Source organism: Hoplias malabaricus, chromosome 4 (assembly GCF_029633855.1).
Source record: "Hoplias malabaricus isolate fHopMal1 chromosome 4, fHopMal1.hap1, whole genome shotgun sequence".
Classification (NCBI taxonomy): domain Eukaryota; kingdom Metazoa; phylum Chordata; class Actinopteri; order Characiformes; family Erythrinidae; genus Hoplias; species Hoplias malabaricus.
Window position 1 is genome coordinate 20075724 of NC_089803.1, and position 19216 is coordinate 20094939.

Here is a 19216-nt window from a genome sequence, read left to right on the forward strand (position 1 = left end):
CTCATCAGTAAGAGTCGACTTCATGGGCTCTTAATTCATCGACACTGCATTTCACCTGAAAAAAATATTTTTGTCATATTTGGTATTGACTGTTATAAAATACAAAAAGCCGATTTTTGTCTAAAATCTACGACAAAAACGTTGAAGAGACATCGTCCTGGTTTTGTTTTTGTTTAGTAGTGTGTAATTGTAGTTTGTTTATGGTCTGTTTTGTACATGAGGACAGTGGTATCTGTTTTATGTTGTAATCCTTTATCTTTGCATGTCATTCCCTTTCTTGATACCCACATCCTGTGTTTGTGTGAGGTTTTACAGCTGGACTGGTCCACAGGACCACAAAGCAATTTTTTCAGTTTAATGTGTCCAATAAAAAAAGCTAGGGACCATCAGATATAAGACAGTCCTGAAATCTAGGCACAGGTTATTCTGCTTTCTCTTATGTATCCTGTTTTGTGGAACAGACCCGTGTTATGTAGTAGGTGCTATGTTGTCCCTCTTTGACACAGAAACCACAACACAGCCTACAAAATAGGCCTTACATAATCGAATCATTGCTATGGCTGTTTGTTTATTTCATTATACATATTCCAAAAAACACCACAAGATATTAACTAGTAGCATCCTGTTAACTCCAGAAAGTTGTTGATTATACACACAACAGAGTAAATATATATATATACAAGACATATCTTACCTTGAAATGAAGAAGAAGAAGAAGAAGAAGAAGAAATATATTTAAAATCTGTCTAGATTTGGGTCTAAATCTAAAGTTAAATGGTTCTTCCAGACAGGAGTCCAACATTCATTTAAAGAGTCGGTTCAAATAATCGATTCCTTCATGAACGACTCATTGCCAGTGGCTCCGAATCCAGAAGCTCAGCCTGGCAAAACAGTCGCTGCTCTGTGTGTGTTGTTGTTTTTGCTGTTTGCGTAGTTTTTATTATTCGGCGCTTTTGGGCAAGTTTACCCGCCGCTGGGATAAGCCGGTGGAATAAATCTTCACCATTTGTTTCCTCGTTTCGGAAAGACTATGTTTTTTGTTCTGAAAGGATCCTGAACCGAGCGAGTAAGTAAAACCGAGACCGAAGTTTAGCTCCTTACACGAATTCCCGCTCCACCTTAAATGGAGGCGCAGCCAAATGTCAGTATGATACTGCGTTGTGTTTTGAGCTGAAAACTAACCGAGATAAAAACGTGTGTTCATGTAAACGACTATTTTAAATAAACGGGAACGCTATAAATAATAAATGGGTGGACGATATATCGAAAATATAACATAAAAAAAATCACGATATAAACATATCCCGATATATAATAATTATGTTTATTAGAAAAAACCCTGTAAATATCAGTCGTGATATTAAATTATTTTATTTTTTCTGACCTATTTGTCAAGTATATAATCTCTGCTGTCGATTTGTAGTTATACAGTTACAGACTGTAATCAATGTGTTGCTTTGCATACTTTGTTAGCCCTAGTCTTCATCAGGACCACCCCAGGACAGCTGTGATTTAGGTGGTGTATCATCCTCAGCGCTGCAGTGATGCTTATGTGGTGTGTCAGTGTGTGTTGCACTGATAACGAGTGGATCAGACACAGCAGGGCTGCTCGAGTTTTTAAAGCCCTCAGTGTCACCAAAAATATCCAGACTAGACAAAACTGTGCAGCAACAGAAGAGCTACTGTCTCTGGCTTTATAGGTAGGAGTGTCTAACATGGTGGAGAGTGAGAGGGCACAGGGTTTAAAAACTCCAGCAGCACTGCTGTGTCTGATCCACTCGTACCAGTGCAACACACACTAACACACCACCACCACCACCACGTCAGTGTCACTGCAGCGATATGAATGAGTATTACTACTATGGATTCGTTTTCTCCTTGTTATTATTGTTACTATTGTTATTTATATATTGTTTATTATTGTTGTTATTTATTTATGTTTATATAACAAAAACAACAGTCATTTTTCACTATAACAACAAAACCACAGTCTAATTTGATCGCAGTTTATTTTATAATGTAATAACCCAATAATAATGATTGACTCCTTTACCCACAAAACGATGTACTACATTTGTATTACCGGAATATTTCACATCTTACATCTCTTAGTATTGCTTGCATGCACTGATAATAGGGATTAATTAATGGTAACCTCAATAGCAATAAATTAAAACATCTACAATGATTATTGTTATTTAATATTCGAGTCATTACTCTCCTTCCTCTAAATCCAGTTAAAAAAAATCCAAACTATTCTCCCCTTGTAATAAAACATACAACAAACCTTTGTGGGCTTATGATATGTTGCTTATGTCTGTATTTACCATTGAAATCGCAGCAGAGTGAGAACAACAGTGTCTTATCGGTACCGTAGTTGAGTCACAGATTTGAAGAGCTTTATGTGTTCATGTGCAGCTACACAGAGAGTCATGGGATGAATGAGTCACAGTCTTGACCCATGTTTCTACTTCAACAGGATGAAAAGAGGCAGAGTAGACGTTGCGGCGAAGTGCGCCAGCTTCAGCCCTTCTCAGAACAAAGTTAAGAGGCCGAAGACTGGTCAGAGCTTGTCCACTTCACACAGCCATGTCCAGGACTGGGGAAACCTGCCCCATCACGTTGTCTTGCACATCTTCCAGTACCTGTCTCTTGTGGACAGAGCCAAGGCCTCATCTGTGTGCCGGTGCTGGAACGACGTGTTCCACATCCCGGAGCTCTGGAGACGCTTCGAGTTTGAGCTCAATCAGCCGGCCACCTCCTACCTGAGGTCCACGCACCCTGATCTCATCCAGCAGATCATCAAGAGACACGCTCAGCACCTGCAGTACGTCAGTTTCAAGGTAAACCGGCCTTGGCACTCGCACACCTCTTACACAACCACTCCTTAAGGCCAGGACACACTGACCCAGCACACAGCGACTGATGACACTGTAGTGTGGTGTTGTACAGGTTAACGCTTATGAAACAGTATTATTGTTTTATACCATTATTATTAAGAAACATTTGTAAAAGTTTGAGGAAATTCAAGTACCTGCTCTGTCACTCCCTCACAGAATGTACAAACAATATGAACTAAATGTAGCTGCTACTCTTAAAGGACCCATATCATAGAAAACTGGAGCAGAAGGAGCATAACAGCTCAGACTTTTTTAATAAGGCACGATGCAGGGCTATCTGTCAGAGCAGAAGTCATTTAAATATCTGTTTTATAACACACACAAACAACCTATTTAATTCTAAGGGGAAACATACCAAATGGACCACAGGGAAGTACAAGAAAACACTAGAATATTTGGCATCCTGAGTTTTATTCTCCAACTGTGGGGAAGAGGAAATGCTTTTTAAAATTAAGGTGTTGTATCTGGTATGGAAACATCTTTAATATTTTAAGATATAGCCCACAACCCAGACCCTACTCCATATAGTCCATCAGTGTAAATGGAGCTACAAAAATAGCTCGTTTTTAATGAATTATTCCTGAGAGTTTACAAAACCCAGCCGTTTTCCCTGGCTCATTCAAGCTGAAGTTATAAGGAGTATTTCAAATTAGGCTGCTATATGAAGGAGGCACAATACCGAGGTTTGTGTATGTAAGTCCTAGGTAACTAAGGTTATTATTCATTCATTAATTAATTCATTCATTCATTCAATCGTTCTTTGCTGGGAATGACCTGGTCCAGAATTGCGGCCAGTGATTCAGTGTAGACTCCAGACCAATCCCGGCCCTGTAAGAGTTAAACCAGTTACAGAAAATGAATGAGTGAATGAATAAGATATTTTGATTCTGGAACAAATTGCAGATGGTGTATACATTAATTATCAATGTATTCAGGGAGAAAGAAAAGTGTAGAAAATGTAGGATATCAACTCTTGAACACAGAGCTGTTGAATACAAATAAACCAGTGTGAAAGGAGAGTCTTTCTAGTGTAGCATAAATAGAGAGGGACGTCCAAGAACATGTAAAAGTGGAAAAATGTCGTGGGAGATGAGAGAGAACGTTCTTAAATCACCCAGCAGTCCCACCGTTTGTACGCCACACCAGCCAAGCGTTCGGATTTGTTAGTGTGTCGGGTCAGCGTGCTCTGGCCTTTCACAGATTATAGCAACAAGGGCAGAAGAACCTAATCAGAGTCCTCACAGCATGGCTTCTGCAGGAGATGATATCTTTATAACTCTGACTCAGCTATTTGGAGCACACTAATGCCTGGGGTACTAAACTACGTCCTCTAGAGCTCATTTGGAGCAGTTCATTTATTGCTGCTTTTTATGGAGTTGACATATTTGATGTAGAATATGTAATCTAAAGGCCACACACACCATTTATCCTAGGCTTATTTACAGGCCAGGTTAACTGTCAGATTTGTGAGGCTGAAGTGCTGTTCATGCCTTTGTATTTTATTGTGCTCTTTATTATAAACTCTCTCTGTATGCTCTCTCTCTCTCTCTCGTGTTCTACATCTTGTCTCTGTAGAGAACTCATTTTAGCCTGACTGGGTGTCAGGGAGCACACTGCCAAACATCTGTCTCTGCATTATAACAACTGCATTATCAAGATTATCTGTCCACTAAACAGGATCTTCTCGAGACATGATTTTCTGTGTTATTTTTAAAGGCCCACTTAATCCCAGAAGTGAGAGGGTGCATACAAATTTGGTCATATACTGACATAAACACCAAAAATTCAGCTCAACACTAAGTGGACTGAGAAGCTTTCCTCCTATAGTTAGAGAGCACAAATGTAAAGAAGTGAATCGGGCCCACTGGGTTTCTGCAGATCCCTATGATCCTGGGCATCTCTTTATTTTAAAAAGGGAAAACAAAAACAACACATTTCTTACACATTCCTGTTTGTAAATCCTGAACTTAGGGCTCGAGTAATGTGGCTAACTGAGAAATCCTGCTTTTATCGAAAATTAATTGAAATTTACATTCAGAACTGATTACGTTGATTATTTTTATTATGTCCCCACTGTGTGTTCATGTACTGTCCCTTTAAAACCAAGCTACCAAGCTGTAGTCATGTGACTCTTCCCCTATCTGCCACATGGAAGCAACCTAAACGCCAAGACAAACCAAGTGTCTCGAACCAAAGAAAAACACAGTGCCTGTGGTTTGGACGTGCTGTGTTTTGACTTTAATTAAGACGACACTGAACAAAAAGAAGTCAAATGTAAACACTGGGAAAAAAAAAAAAAAACATTGTTTCAGTGCCCAAAGGACAACAACACACCAAATATAAACAGTGCTCAGAAAAGCTCCCAGCAACATTAGAAAAAATATCCCATATTTAATGCTGGAGCATATTTAGAGTACAAGCCTCGTCAGTGAACTACGAGGGTCGAAAATACAACAACAAAATAATCGTTTATTAATCGTAATCATGGTAAATCGTACAATTAATCGTGATATTGATTTGCGCTCATATCGCCCAGCACTACCTGCTATGTACAAGTTACACAGCTGTACTTCACACTTCAATGCTTTCACATTTATGAATATCTAAATACATTTCTAAATATATTACATAGTTATTTATTTTGAGGATGATTATGAACTCCTATAAATGGCCCAATAACTGTACTGAAACCACTCTATAAGTTATGTAAATGTTTGGGACCCCTCTGGTGAAAACTACATGTTTTGACCTAACTATGGCATATTTCTGCAAACATCAATATGCTGTTTCAATTTATTTGTTTAATATAACCCCACAAACTCAGATATGTTGTTTAATTTGTTTTAGCTACAGATAACTGCATAGTAAGCCTGGGTTTTGCTACTGTACCAACGCGCACAATAACCTACAGCATGTTTAATGTCAATGTGAATTTGAAAATCATAGTATAGCCATGTGAGCTGTGGGGCTGCTGGTGTGTGTGTGTGTGTGGGAGGGGTGGTGGTGTCTGAGATGCTGAATATTTTTCTATAAGAAGTGTCTGTGCTAGAAGGGGACGTGAAGCATCGTATTGGTTATTTTGTATTATGGTGATTTTCTCTCCATGCCCCGCCCATCGACACATGGCAACAATGAAAAATGTAAACATTAATGAAGTAATGAGTTGAAACAGTGTTTTCTAACAGTACTTATTTTCACAGAATTACTGTTGTTGTGGAATTATTTGCTACAAGAGTACGGATATCACAGATATTTTTGCACTACAGGTTGACAGCTGCACAGAGTCTGCAGAGGCAGCGTGTGACATCCTGTCTCAGCTGGTGAATTGCACCATTAAAACCCTGGGCCTGATCTCCACGGCGAGACCCAGCTTTATGGACGTCTCTCAGGTACTGTGCATGCAGCATCACCCCTGTTCTCCTGTCATAACGCTCTCACGCTCAGTAAGCTCCGGTGACATGATGGCTCAGTGGCGAGGGTGTTAAAAGCCCTCGGTGCTGACTCTGCATGTCTCCTCATGTGTTCTCTCCCCAGTCACACTTTGTCTCGGCACTGACAGTGGTGTTTGTGAACTCCAAGTCGCTGTCCTCCATAAAAATCGATGATACGCCAGTGGACGACCCTTCCCTGAAGGTTCTGGTCGCCAACAACAGCGACACGCTGAAGCTCCTGAAGATGAGCAGCTGTCCACACGTCTCTCCAGCTGGTACGTGTTATGTTAGAAATACTTTGCGCAAGTTCTGGATAAAAACCCACTCGCCGGTTTTCGGCACAGATATGAATTTGATTCATAGGAAAGACGCAAAATGAATAGAAACACCTTCAGTCCGGCTGTTTTTAATAATATCTAACATGAGGAAAACACGGGCGGCACGGTGGCGCAGCAGGTAGCGTCGCAGTCACACAGCTCCAGGACCCTGGAGGTTGTGGGTACGATTCCCGTTCCGGGTGACTGTCTGTGAGGAGTTGGTGTGTTCTCCCCGTGTCCGCGTGGGTTTCCTCCGGGTGCTCCGGTTTCCTCCCACAGTCCAAAACACACGTTGCAGGTGGATTGGCGACTCGAAAGTGTCCATCTGCAACCTACCAATACACACAGTGAAATAAGACCACATGGCTTATCTTTTGGGGGCTGCCTATGTCACACATGGGATAAAACAAGAGTTTCTTATTTTGTGCTGCATCTTACGTAGTGTGAAAAGACTTCAGAACTGTCCCGCCTTCTCCTCTGAGTCTCTCCAATCACAGCGCTAGATCCGTGTATACAGGAGGTCCTCGGGTTACGTCAGTCCCGAGTTACGATGTGGTTACGACACATCTCCCATTTACTGTATAAAGCCTTGTTTCGACTTAAGTGGTTTTGCGTCGTAAACGTTGTAACGCGAACTTCGTGTTTGGTGTGCGCGGCGCGGCGGAAGAATACACGGTTACGCTGCTCGGGACCGAGGAGGATAGGTGTTAGGATAGGATAAGTGCTTACAGTATGTTATTTACGTACAGTATGTACGTATGTTCCAACTTACACCAAAAATCAGTTTACGACACGACGTAGGAACGGATCAACGTCAAGAACCCCCTGTATTTGAGAGTTTATCTGAGAAGTGCAGAGAAATAAGCACACTGAAATATAAAGAAAATAAGAACAGAAGAAGGAGAACCAAGAGGTACAGTATTGTCACTAAAAGGTACAAACAGTGTAAATGTACCTTTTAAAGGTGCAACAGTGGTGTTCCCTGAAGGTACATTACATTCCCTTCTTCACAAAGAGAGTATTAAATATAAAATATAAAATAAAAGCACAGAATAGAAGTCCTGGAGGTGAAATGGGGATGAAACCAACACAACTTTGAAATCTACAATTATATGAGAATAGCGTATATTTATGTTCCCTAACTAGAAGGTACTGACTATGTACCTTTGAGAGTACCACCATAGAGCAGCGCTTACAGGGCGCCATGACAAAAGTCAAAAACATCTTTCAGTTTCGGCTTAGAAAGATAGCCTGCAAACAGACAGTTTTACAGGTCTTGTGAGGGCACTCAAACTCCCCTGCTGCCTGTAGTCCTTTGCGCAAGCACCTGACCTGAAGAAACCAAGTGAAATACTGGCTGATGAAACCACTGCGGCTGAAAATGCTTTTCACATTATAGTTTATATTGTGTAAAGGGGCCTCTATAAAGTACAATTTTAACCAAATATTCAGTATACTCCTTCTTTAATAGGTTTTGTTAAATAAAGTGTACATGTATTATATGAAATGCATTCGCACACACCAACTACTATCCTTTGTCACAAGCAACTCGTTATAATAATGGAATGCAAAAGTTTGGGTAGACGCTCTTATTATGGATTATCTAATACGGGGATTAGCTTTAATACGAAAGGGTTACTACCATCATTGTTGGCTAAAGCCTAGATTTTGGCATGCAGGTCATGTGCACTGTGAATTATTCAGACCCGAGGTTCTCAGTCCCAGTCCTGATCCCCTTGATCTGTACTGTTGTTTTTTTACCTGTTCCAAACTCTAATCCATTCAGCTCACCAAGTGTTTGATAAATAGCTGCTCCAGTGATCATACAGGAGCACTTTGTACTTCTACAGTTACAGACTGTAGTCTATTTGTTGCTCTCTGCAAATCATTGATATCCAATGAAAAATATGAACTTGATTTTGTGATTTAGTACATTATTTGAACACAGCAGCTGTCCTTCACATTGTGTGAAAATTTTATGATGGAACAATAAAAATGTTCAGAAATTCCTTGGAATATAAAAACGTTACATTGACTTTTATGGAGAGTTAAGAAAGATTTATTGTTAATGTTTTTCTTTGAAAAGAGACAATATTTCATTTGCTCCCTTTCACCCTGTTCTTCAACGCTCAGGACCCTTGTACCCAGGTACCATTGTGCTTTTACAAGTGGATCAGACACAGCAGTGCTCCTGGGACCTCGTTGGCCCACCTTGTAGATGTAAAGTGAGAGAGAGTAGCTCGTCCTTGCTGCATAAATTGTGTTGGTGGTCCTCTAGTCCTTCATCATTGGCCACAGGACGCTGTAGACTGGATATTTTTGGTCGGTGGACTATTCTCTGTCCAGCAGTGACAATGAGGGCTTTAAAAACTCCAGCAGTGCTGCTGTGTCCGATCCACCTGTACCAGAACAATGCACACTATCACTACCCCCACATCAATGTCACTGCAGCACTGACAATGGCCATCGCCCAAATCAAACCTGTGGACTTTTGGTCCTGTGGGGGCCTGACTATCGAAGAACAAGGTGAAAGGTGACAATCAAAGCATGGTGCATTTGTGCAGAAGTCACTCAATAGAAGACTGCCCAAACTTTTGCACATGGTGTAAGCCTCTTAAATGTCTTGTACCCATTCAGGGATCCTGTGCGTGGCTGACCAGTGCCACGGTCTGCGGGAGCTGGCACTGAACTACCACCTGTTGACCGACGAACTGCTGCTGGCCCTCTCCTCGGAGAAGCACGTGCACCTGGAACACCTGCGCATCGACGTGGTGAGCGAGAACCCAGGCCAGACGCAGTTCCACACCATCAAGAGGAGCAGCTGGGAGGCGCTGATCCGCCACTCCCCACAGGTCAACATCGTCATGTACTTCTTCCTGTACGAGGAGGAATTTGAGCCCTTCTTTCGTGACGAGACGCCCGTTACACACCTGTACTTCGGCCGGGCTGTTAGCAAGGACATGCTGGGCCGCATCGGCCTCAACTGCCCCCGCCTGGTGGAGCTCGTGGTGTGCGCCAACGGCTTGGAGCCGCTGGATGAGGAGCTGATCCGCATCGCAGAGCGCTGCAAGAGCCTGACCGCCATCGGCCTTGGAGAGTGCGAGGTCACCTGCAGCGGCTTCATGGAGTTCGTGAAGATGTGTGGGGGACGCCTCAGCCAGCTCTCGATCATGGAGGAGGTGCTGATACCGGACAACAGCTACAGCATGGAGCAGATCCACAGCGAAGTGTCCAAACACCTCGGACGCATCTGGTTCCCTGACATGATGCCCACTTGGTAGACCTATTATACACACCACTATGAATACGGTACTGTGCAAACGTCCAACAGACGATATTTAAGGCTAATTAAACGTGTATTTTCACTTTAGAATAAATACAAACACAATCAATTAGGATTTTTAGTGTATACTAACCCCAAAGGTCTTTTGGTGGAAGCCCAGTATTTAAAGATTTAGTCCTATGCAAATATTTGAATGTAACATAAAAAGGGGAAGTTGGTGTGTTCTCCCTGTGTCCGTGTGGGTTTCCTCCAGGTGCTCCGGTATCCTCCCACAGTCCAAAAACACACGTTGGTAGGTGGATTGGTGACTCAAAAGTGTCCAAAGGTGTGTGAGTGTGTGTTGCCCTGTGAAGGACTGGCGCCCCCTCCAGGGTGTATTCCCGCCTTGTGCCCAGTGATACTGGGTAGGCTCCGGACCCACCGCGACCCTGACCTGGATAAGCGGTTACAGATAATGAATGAATTAATTAATTAGTAAAAAGGGGAAATATAAGAAACACACTAATATTTTCACAGTTTAATTTTCATTTGTTCCCCACAGAAGTGGTATGAACCGAAATGCGAATCAGCAAAACCTTTCCATCATTAATTTAAACGTGTGCTGAAGACGGATTGATCATGTCCCTCCAGTGTTTTGAAGTGGACCGAAGCAATACTCTTCCAAGCAGCTCATAAGAGAGCTTTTTTTTTTAAATCTGTAGCTTTTTATTTTACTTAATTTATTTATTGAACACCAGGACAAAGCAAAAACACTGCCCACAGAGCAGAAAAGCACACCCATAATGATTTAATCTCCAGTCAAAACAGCAATTAACAACAAACGATTAATTTTTTGAAGATATTTCTAGAAAGCAGAAATATTCCAATTTAATACAGACTGGAAATATCAAATGTCGCGGCCCATTACGACTCTGAACGAGATTAAGCAGTTATAGATTATTAATATATGAATGAACGAAAGGTGATCTCTGTTTTTTGCACAGTACTGTACATGAACACTTATGCAAATGAATAAATGTGTCTGTATGTAGGTCCTCATCCTTATACACTTTTATACATACAGAAGCATAAAGAAAAACAGGACATAAAGACTTTTCTCAAAGCTGTCTTCATGGACATATGATATTAACACCGACCGTGGTGTGTGTGTGTTTGTGTTTGGACACACACTGGTCCATCACTGGTCGGTCGATCGATAGTTGGGACGTCTCTTCACACAGAGAACACTGGACTATTTTTGTTGGGCTTCGTGGGTTATTTTTTTTTAGGGTTTGAAGGCCCCACGTTGTACAAAGGAAAGAGAAATTGGTTAAAGTGCAAATGTGATTTTATGTTTTATTAATGTAGGTTGTGTTTCTGGGAGTCAGATATAATGCAGTTTCATGAACATAGACCAGGGTTTCACAGAAACGTGGCTTTGACCCAATAGAGAGGGAAGATATTGACAGAATAATTCATGAAGGTGTTGCCGTAGAGTTCTGCAGTGTCCTCTTTCCCCTCTTTGAGCAGTCAGGACAAGTCGTGGGTGTGGATAGACAACACCAGAACAGGTAGAGTCAGTTCTGTGTGTACGGTAAGTAAAAGCTGTGAAATCTCAGACATTGTGGTCTCTCTCCCGACTGCAGAGATTACATAACTCGGTTTTTGTTCTGTCTCCTTTGTGGATTGAATGTCAGTATGATTAAGCTGTCTTTTGATAGGGGCTTTTCTTACTTACTTTTCTGCTATGCTATTGTTTGTCTTTTTTTTTTTTTACACACTTCAGCGTTAGGTTAATTGTCAGAGACTTTCAGTGGAACGGTTTATGTAAAGGCAGAGTTGTCATTGAAAATGTTTTCACTAAAACCAGATAAGAGCTAAGTCACTACAATGAGCTTCTCTGCGCAGCCTATACATTGCAGCTCTTACAAAACTCATGAATATTTCATCTCTTATGTAGTATTGATGTGACTATGGCAAAAAAATGTATGCTTCCTGTCTGTGGAGGGGTTCAGAGTCCGAGTCTACAGCCCGGTGCCTGATGTTTCTGATCGTCTGATCGTTTTTAACTGGATTCAAGAGTTAAAACACTCATATCAATAGCTCTTTGTAAGGTGCACTCGTTAAGTTCCCACCTTAGATCACTGGCCACAAAAAAAAATCTGTTTTCAGTTCATTGATTTTATGATGTCACAAAAACAAACACATTTGCTTATATCCTCTTGTTTGGCCTACAACCGTTTCATATTTATCAGTAGAGTTTCAGCCTGGGTGGCTTTTCAAATGAGGGCAGCCTGTCACAATAGATAATGTTTACATATATCAGTCTAACAGGCCCAACAAAAAACAGCCAGAATAAGTGTAGACCCTGGAAATTGGCAGCGTGAAAAGAATAGTAGCTCGTTTTTTAAAAATACAGGTTCTACAAAGGGTTCTTTGAGCAATGCCATAGAAGAACCAGTTTTGGTTCCATATAGAACCATGTTTGTTAAAGAGATGTGTGTGAAGGGCATTTTAAAGGTTTAAACAAACTTCACTTAATGCGCAGGGTCTCAGAAAAACATCGGATATGGGTTTTTTAAGTCGTATCAAGCTCTGGAAACAATTAGCAAAAAAAAAATCCACTGAACAGGGAAACAACCTAATCTTTTTCCTTGTGTGAACTTAAAATGGAGGACAATCAACATTTCTGTGTGAAACTAAGACTTTTCTCTGTGAAACAACAGGAATGAGCTTATGTTTTGGAGTCTGTTGTGTTGTGCAAAAGACCATCTCTGTTTGTTCTCATTTGTGATCAGCTGCATTTGCCAGAAAACACAATAAAAAGAGAGAGATTTGTAAAAGAACGAAGCTGATTTAATGATTGTTGAAGGTTTGGGGAGCGAACGAGCACCGCATGATAAGAATGCATGTACTTTTGACATTGAAACATCATCCATCTTGTTCTCCTCCTCCTGTCTCTCTCCTGTGGGTACATCTCTGCAGTTCAGATATCAAACACAAGATGGCAGAGAGGGCTCACCAACACAGCCGGTGACATCTTTACATAAAAATGCAACGAGCTCTCCAAATCGAATCAGTGCTAGACACATTTTATTGCAAGCTTCAGCTACAGAGGACCCTTAAGCGAGACATGGATGGAAAGAGAGAAATATTCCCCTGGCTTCATCTGCTTGCCTGACCATACAAGTGGGAGCATCACTGACCCTTTCAACAGTGAGGAACGTCAGAAGGACGTCAGAGATACAATTAAGTATTCAACAAGATGGAGCATGAGACGTGTGTGTCCTCTGCTTTGGCAGGTTATTTTCACACACAGACACGAGCAGCCTATTCAAATCTTTAATAATTAAGAATCAACTGTAATAACAAAGCCAGAGATGCTCTTAAGTCTTCCTGCAGTGCTTGTGTTTCTGTCTCTCTCCATCAAGCCCAACATGCTCTCAATACGGATACATGAACTGAAAATACCAGGATGTTATGTAACATCTGCAAACCTCAATTATTTCATGAGCAGCTCGGAGCGCTCGTGAATACAAATGCGCCCTGCATGACGAGGAGAAAGTAGGTTTCTCGCAGGGAGGCGAACGCTACCGAAGCAGCCAAACCCAGGCAGGTTTTTTTTTTTTGTGAGAAACTGTGGGAGATGTATCGATTATCTGGCGTGGATTGTGCTGCCTAATAGTCTGAACTTCTGCTTGGAGTCTGCGAGAACCTCAGGGACATGGTTAGGATCAGCCTTCTGCGTTTATCCATGAGGCTTGTTAGAAGAGAGGAGGCTGGAGGAAGCACATTCAGGGGCTGAAATATGGACAGCTCCGAGCTATTCTGGTTATTCTTCGACTGAGCTGAACCGACACGCGTCGTTTAACACCACAGCGCGGTGTTTTACATAAAACAGTGCCTTTGCACTTCTGCCTGTGACGTGTCACCATTACAAATGGCCCGGCCTCTCCCAAAATGTCACATGGCCTTGTGCAGGTCCGAATCAGTCTCAAGTTTGCAAGACAACACACCGTCACGTCCTGTTGTACCCTGTCCCCAGAAATCTGATAAAGTTCTGTAAAAATAAAAAAGCTGCGTTGTGCTCCAGTTCTACGTTGCTGTGTTGCTGGACAGCTGGGCAGTTGCGGTAGTGGGGCTCTGTGCCGCGTCCCCTGGGACAGCAGAGGGAGAAATGCTGGGAAAAGATGAACACAGATCTTTGAGGTTTCTCCACTCTTTCAGCCACCGGTCACGGTGGTGCGGAGGCAGCCGGTCAATTTGCCTTGCTGTGAGATGATCGGATGGCACCAGCGTTCCCCTCAGGGCATGTAGTGTGTACCTGCAATAAAGAGTCCTCATGAAAAATAGCCAGGCCTGTGCTCAGGGAACGGGTTACACCGTTGTTTTTCCATTTGGCTGACATCCAAGATGCTACTTATCCCAGTGGATCTAAACCTGGTGGTGGAGTACCCCTCTCCTGAACACACCTGATCCAAATCATCAGCTCAGTAACAAGCCATAGTTAAGAAAACGTGGGTGTGCTTAAGTAGAACCCAAATATACCAGACGTGCTGTTGTTCCACTGCATGATCCCTACTCTGCTCTTTTGCTTTTCCATTAGACAAATTTGGTACCTGGGACCTGGAGCTGGGTACTTTTTAGTCTCTGCTCGCTCATGGTTCCAAGTCGAGTAGGGACTAAAGAAGATGCCAATCGCAACGGATTGTAGACATCCAGCACAAAACTGTTGTGTGTAATGTATTTGTTTTCGTCTGACTCACGACGGTAAAGTCGTGAATTTATGCCGTGTTTTTTTTTTGAAGAAGTTCAAACGCACCTTGGAGCGGTGGCCGACAAAAGACTCCACTAAGAGGTGGATGTCGCAACGAAGAATGAAGAAACCGATCTGATCTGTCGGAACTGTTGTGTGAGTAAATGAAACTGAGTAAAAGGGAATGCCGTGTTCCACTGTATATAATGGAAAACCAAACAGGTGTTGAGCAGAATAGGCACCATGCAGTGGAAAAGCACCAATGGACAAGTGTTGAAAACCTGTCTGATAACCCACTTCTACAATAAATCCATTTCAAACCTCAGGGCCAGCGTCCAGCACAGTGTGATGTTCCCCCTGCTCTAACACACCTACCCGTCTCAATGATTAATAGACAATTTGAACTAAGTATTCACAGGGAGGTCTGCAAAATGTGCTGGACTCTGGTTTTGCAAGACTGGAACTGAAGATGCCTGTCATAAACAGTGAATAAAACTAAATTGAAGTGATCACAATACCTTGGAAGCAGCGCCACGACAGTGGTTAAAATGCACACCAAGTAAAAGACGGGATCGGCCAATTGCTCCTGCATGAGCCAGTAGGGGTCAGAGGGAGGGTTGCAGCTGATGCAGAGGGCAGTGAAGGCCAGACTCACAATGAAGTAAATCAGGACACTGCCAACCATGATCACCCAGTGCACCACCGTCTGCCAAAGTAGCCAAACAAAGAGAACTCATTAACACCATTATTATTGCACCATTATCCCAAACCAGCAGTTAGCAAATGACTGGCTTGGCTCACAAAGGCAGAGAAGTGGTTCCTAATCCCAGGCCAAGGAACCCTCTGCTCCTCTGAATTGTAGTGTTATTTCTGCTTCTCTAAACAAAGTGCAGGATTCCTGACTATGCTTTAAATGCACAGAAACTTAACAGCAGTAATCAACTTGCTTAAATCTCAGGTTTAAACACCCAAGCTATGATCAATCCTTATGTGCATTCAGAAGAAACCATGACGCTGAGGAGCCAACATTCACGAGAAAGGCAGCAAAAAGAAATCCTGGTATGTAAATATATAGGAAGTAAAATTATAATAGTAAAAAAAGCCACACTGACACCACTTCCATTATGTATGGAGTTATAATTACTTTATATTCTTGTTATCCGTTAAGTATGATTTGCTTCCCTCTGTTTAAAAAAGCAACACATTTTACAGGATTGATGATATATTCTGAAAAACTCACCAGTGATTTTAGTAATGAATGATTTTGCCAAACAACATCACCCTGAAAACGTGTGCTGCAAGTTTAACCTGTTCTAGGACTGGTTACGTTTGGGGTTTTTAATCATAAACAGGTCCTAAACTCATCTGAGACGGGATATTAGATATAACAAATATAGAGATTGAAGGTCTGGAAGTATGTAAGACTTGAACTTAGAGCCTAGGCTCAGAACAACTCACCCAACTCTTGATCTCAATTGCCAGATGAAGGATGATGGTGAAAAGAGACACCGTGTTCATAGGAATTCCCAAAGTGAAGATGTCAATATCAGAGCCTCGATACGTCTTGAAAGAACACAAAAGACAACCGGTCAACAAACTGCCATAGGAGAAGAAACAGACAAGGCAAGATTGATCTGCATTCTTACCAAGTATGGCACAAAGAAGCAAACCAGGCTTTGATAAAAGGCGTCTAGAATAGCTATCCAGAAGGTGGAACGCCGATAACCCTGAAATTGAAGATAAAAAAAAGTCAGATTCACTCTCACTGTCATAACACAGCGTTATCATGTCTCTGTCTGATGTCATGTCAGACATAAAAGAATTCTCCACTTAGAAATGCTAATGTGGTCAACATTGCATGAAACCTAGTGGGGAAAAGTTAGCATGATCGCCTGTGCATAATGCTAACGTGTCCTGACAAGCTTTCAGTCAACGTTAGCAACAACAGCAATTTTGAAGTTCTCCTATAAAATTTATATGCCACAAAAACAAGTGAATGACGTGTGTGTAGCGACTAGTTGCATGCTGTGTAGAGCCAGGGCAAGTATTGTGAAAGTTGACCTCAGGGCTATGATATACATTTATACTGTTTATTTAGCATTTCTTCCAAAATGAAGGGTGTTAATAGGCGGCCTGTCCAATCTTGTTGCAGTTAGGCTCGATGTTGGAAGAGTTCTGCGAGGATTTGATGGGCTTTAGCCATGGGAGGTTGGGTAAATTCATTCATTCATTGATTGTCTGTAACCACTTATCCGGTTCAGGTTTGCGGTGGGTCCAGAGCCTACCTGGAATCATTGGGCACAAGGCGGGAATACACCCTGGAGGGGGCGCCAGTCCTTCACAGGGCGGATGGGTAAATTATATTGCAGATTAGTTTTGTATCACATTCCACAGAATGCAGGCCGATTCTGTGGGGCTATTTACTTCTTGAGCCGATCTTTGGTTTTGAGCATTATTAAACTTTAAGCTCACGTGCAGTTGCTCATAATACTTAACTTTTGGAGATATTCTGTAGGTTTTAACTGTTGCTGCTCTGGTTCCCTCCTGATATGTTGTTGTAAAGCTATGACAGAAAACGGTCAGTATTCTGACAGGGGCGCTACACATCTATGCATGCTATAATTTGTCACCATGGTTCAGCCCTTAACCATGGCGCTTCAGTTAATGAAATGTTCAGAGTCGTCTTTAGAAAGCCATCTTTGTAATACAGCATTCCATACATGCCTTGCATTTTTCAGTCTGGTTCACACCCGACTGATGAGAAAAGACGACATTTCAGAGCATTGTAAATATTTTTTTAAAGAATGTTTCGACATAAAAGGAGTGTTTGTGCCAAAACTTTGATGATATCTTTTGATGAAATTAGCTTCAAAGACACTCCATTTTCCATTATTTCCTAATGTTGATGTAATGTTGAAGAACAACATTCATGAGGCTACACGACACGTATACAAGCCTATCGCGTATAACTGACGCAAGTTTATCTATGAAGGCTATTTTTAAAAAGCATAAGTCGTCACAGCATCAACTGCTTATCACTGAAAGTGTCATTTATCATAATATTTCATATTTCAACCTGTGTCAGTGTCAGTGGCTTATACGACAAGCATTGGTTGCTCATCACAATAAGCATGAGTTGTCATAGCATCGGGTTCTTATTCCAGCAAGCAGCTGTAATCATCACGTTAACCGTTTGCTCAAATAAGTGTCAGTAATCAAAGGCATATTCCAACACGGGTCTATTGTCCAAGCATCAGCTGCATTTTTCAATGCGTGTCAGTCCTAAAAGTCTTGCATCCCCAGAATCGTAGACGTTCCATTTAAACATCAGATGCTTCTCGGAGTGCTGTTCTCTGTGGTTTGTTTACGTTCAGAAGGTCTGCGTCTTTGAAAGTAGAACGGTATGTTTAAGCAAAACATAAAAGGTTGTTGTTTGTACGAGGCTGAAGTTTAACAGCTCTGTAGTCATGAGTTAATAGTCTCCTGAATTTGGCATCAGTTCCACCTTAAGTATTCCTAAAAACCAAAATTAAGTCACCATTGCCCACCTTTGGAGCAGGAATAGAGCAATATCCACATCTCGGTTCATGCTTTTCACCTTTTGGAGGTCTCTCTTTTGTCTAAAAACTCCAGATGCCTTTTCTCTGCTATGAATAAAGAGGAAAAGCCTAGCATATAGACACTTATTTTTTAGCCACTTACTGACACTGGGGCTTTGTAAAAACACATTAAACTGGTTTCCAGCACAGACTGAAGAGCAGCAAATGGTTAGGAAACGTCCTCTGAACTTTATAAAACTTGTTTTTTGTACATCACCTTTAAAGCTTATTCCTACAAAATGCAGGGGCCTATTCCAAGTAAAGCCATTCAAGTAATCTCAGAAGGCATTGCGGCAGCTAATAGTTGTTTGAATAAACCTCTATGTAGGTCTAACATCTATGTAGGTTTATGTAGGTCTAACATCTATGAAGGTTTATGTAGGTCTAATATCTATGTAGGTTTATGTAGGTCTAACATCTATGTAGGTTTATGTAGTTCTAACATCTATGAAGGTTTATGTAGGTCTAACATCTATGTAGGTTTATGTAGGTCTAACATCTATGTAGGTTTATGTAGGTCTAACATCTATGTAGGTTTATGTAGGTCTAACATCTATGAAGGTTTATGTAGGTCTAACATCTATGTAGGTTTATGTAGGTCTAACATCTATGTAGGTTTATGTAGGTCTAACATCTATGTAGGTTTATGTAGGTCTAACATCTATGTAGGTTTATGTAGGTCTAACATCTATGTAGGTTTATGTAGGTCTAACATCTATGTAGGTTTATGTCAAAGCTCTCAGGAAAGGCCTATGTACATGTTATGCAGCTTTATGGACCCTGCCTTCCTGCCATCAAATCAAACCTATCAGCCCTCAAGAAACCTAAATGTTGTCCTGTGCTCTAGATACTGTGCCTCATGAAAACATCATGGTGAATGTTTGCCCTGTTGTTCACCATCCTAAAACGAACACACTGAACAACCAGCTTTATAAATAGCCCAGAACGGTC

General features: G+C 41.6%; 2 protein-coding genes across 3 annotated transcripts in view; one reads left to right on the plus strand and one right to left on the minus strand.

Annotated features, from left to right (window-relative positions):
• The first annotated feature begins 892 nt into the window (after positions 1-892).
• fbxl3l (F-box and leucine-rich repeat protein 3, like) lies at positions 893-12581 on the plus strand. The gene is made up of 5 exons (XM_066667059.1): positions 893-1066; positions 2480-2843; positions 6167-6289; positions 6435-6606; positions 9286-12581. Exons 2-5 carry the CDS (start codon positions 2481-2483, stop codon positions 9927-9929), a joined length of 1302 nt encoding a protein of 433 aa, XP_066523156.1. The 5' UTR covers positions 893-1066; position 2480; the 3' UTR covers positions 9930-12581.
• Positions 12582-14005: 1424 nt separating this feature from the next.
• The window catches only part of atp10b (ATPase phospholipid transporting 10B), a 45559-nt gene continuing 40348 nt past the window's right edge, over positions 14006-19216 (minus strand). For both annotated transcript variants that reach the window (XM_066667058.1, XM_066667057.1), the window contains 4 exons: positions 16313-16393; positions 16125-16229; positions 15185-15372; positions 14006-14234 (listed from right to left, as the gene is read on the minus strand). In XM_066667058.1, the coding sequence (XP_066523155.1) occupies positions 14006-14234; positions 15185-15372; positions 16125-16229; positions 16313-16393 (603 nt within the window). The remainder of the gene's footprint in view (positions 14235-15184; positions 15373-16124; positions 16230-16312; positions 16394-19216) is intronic.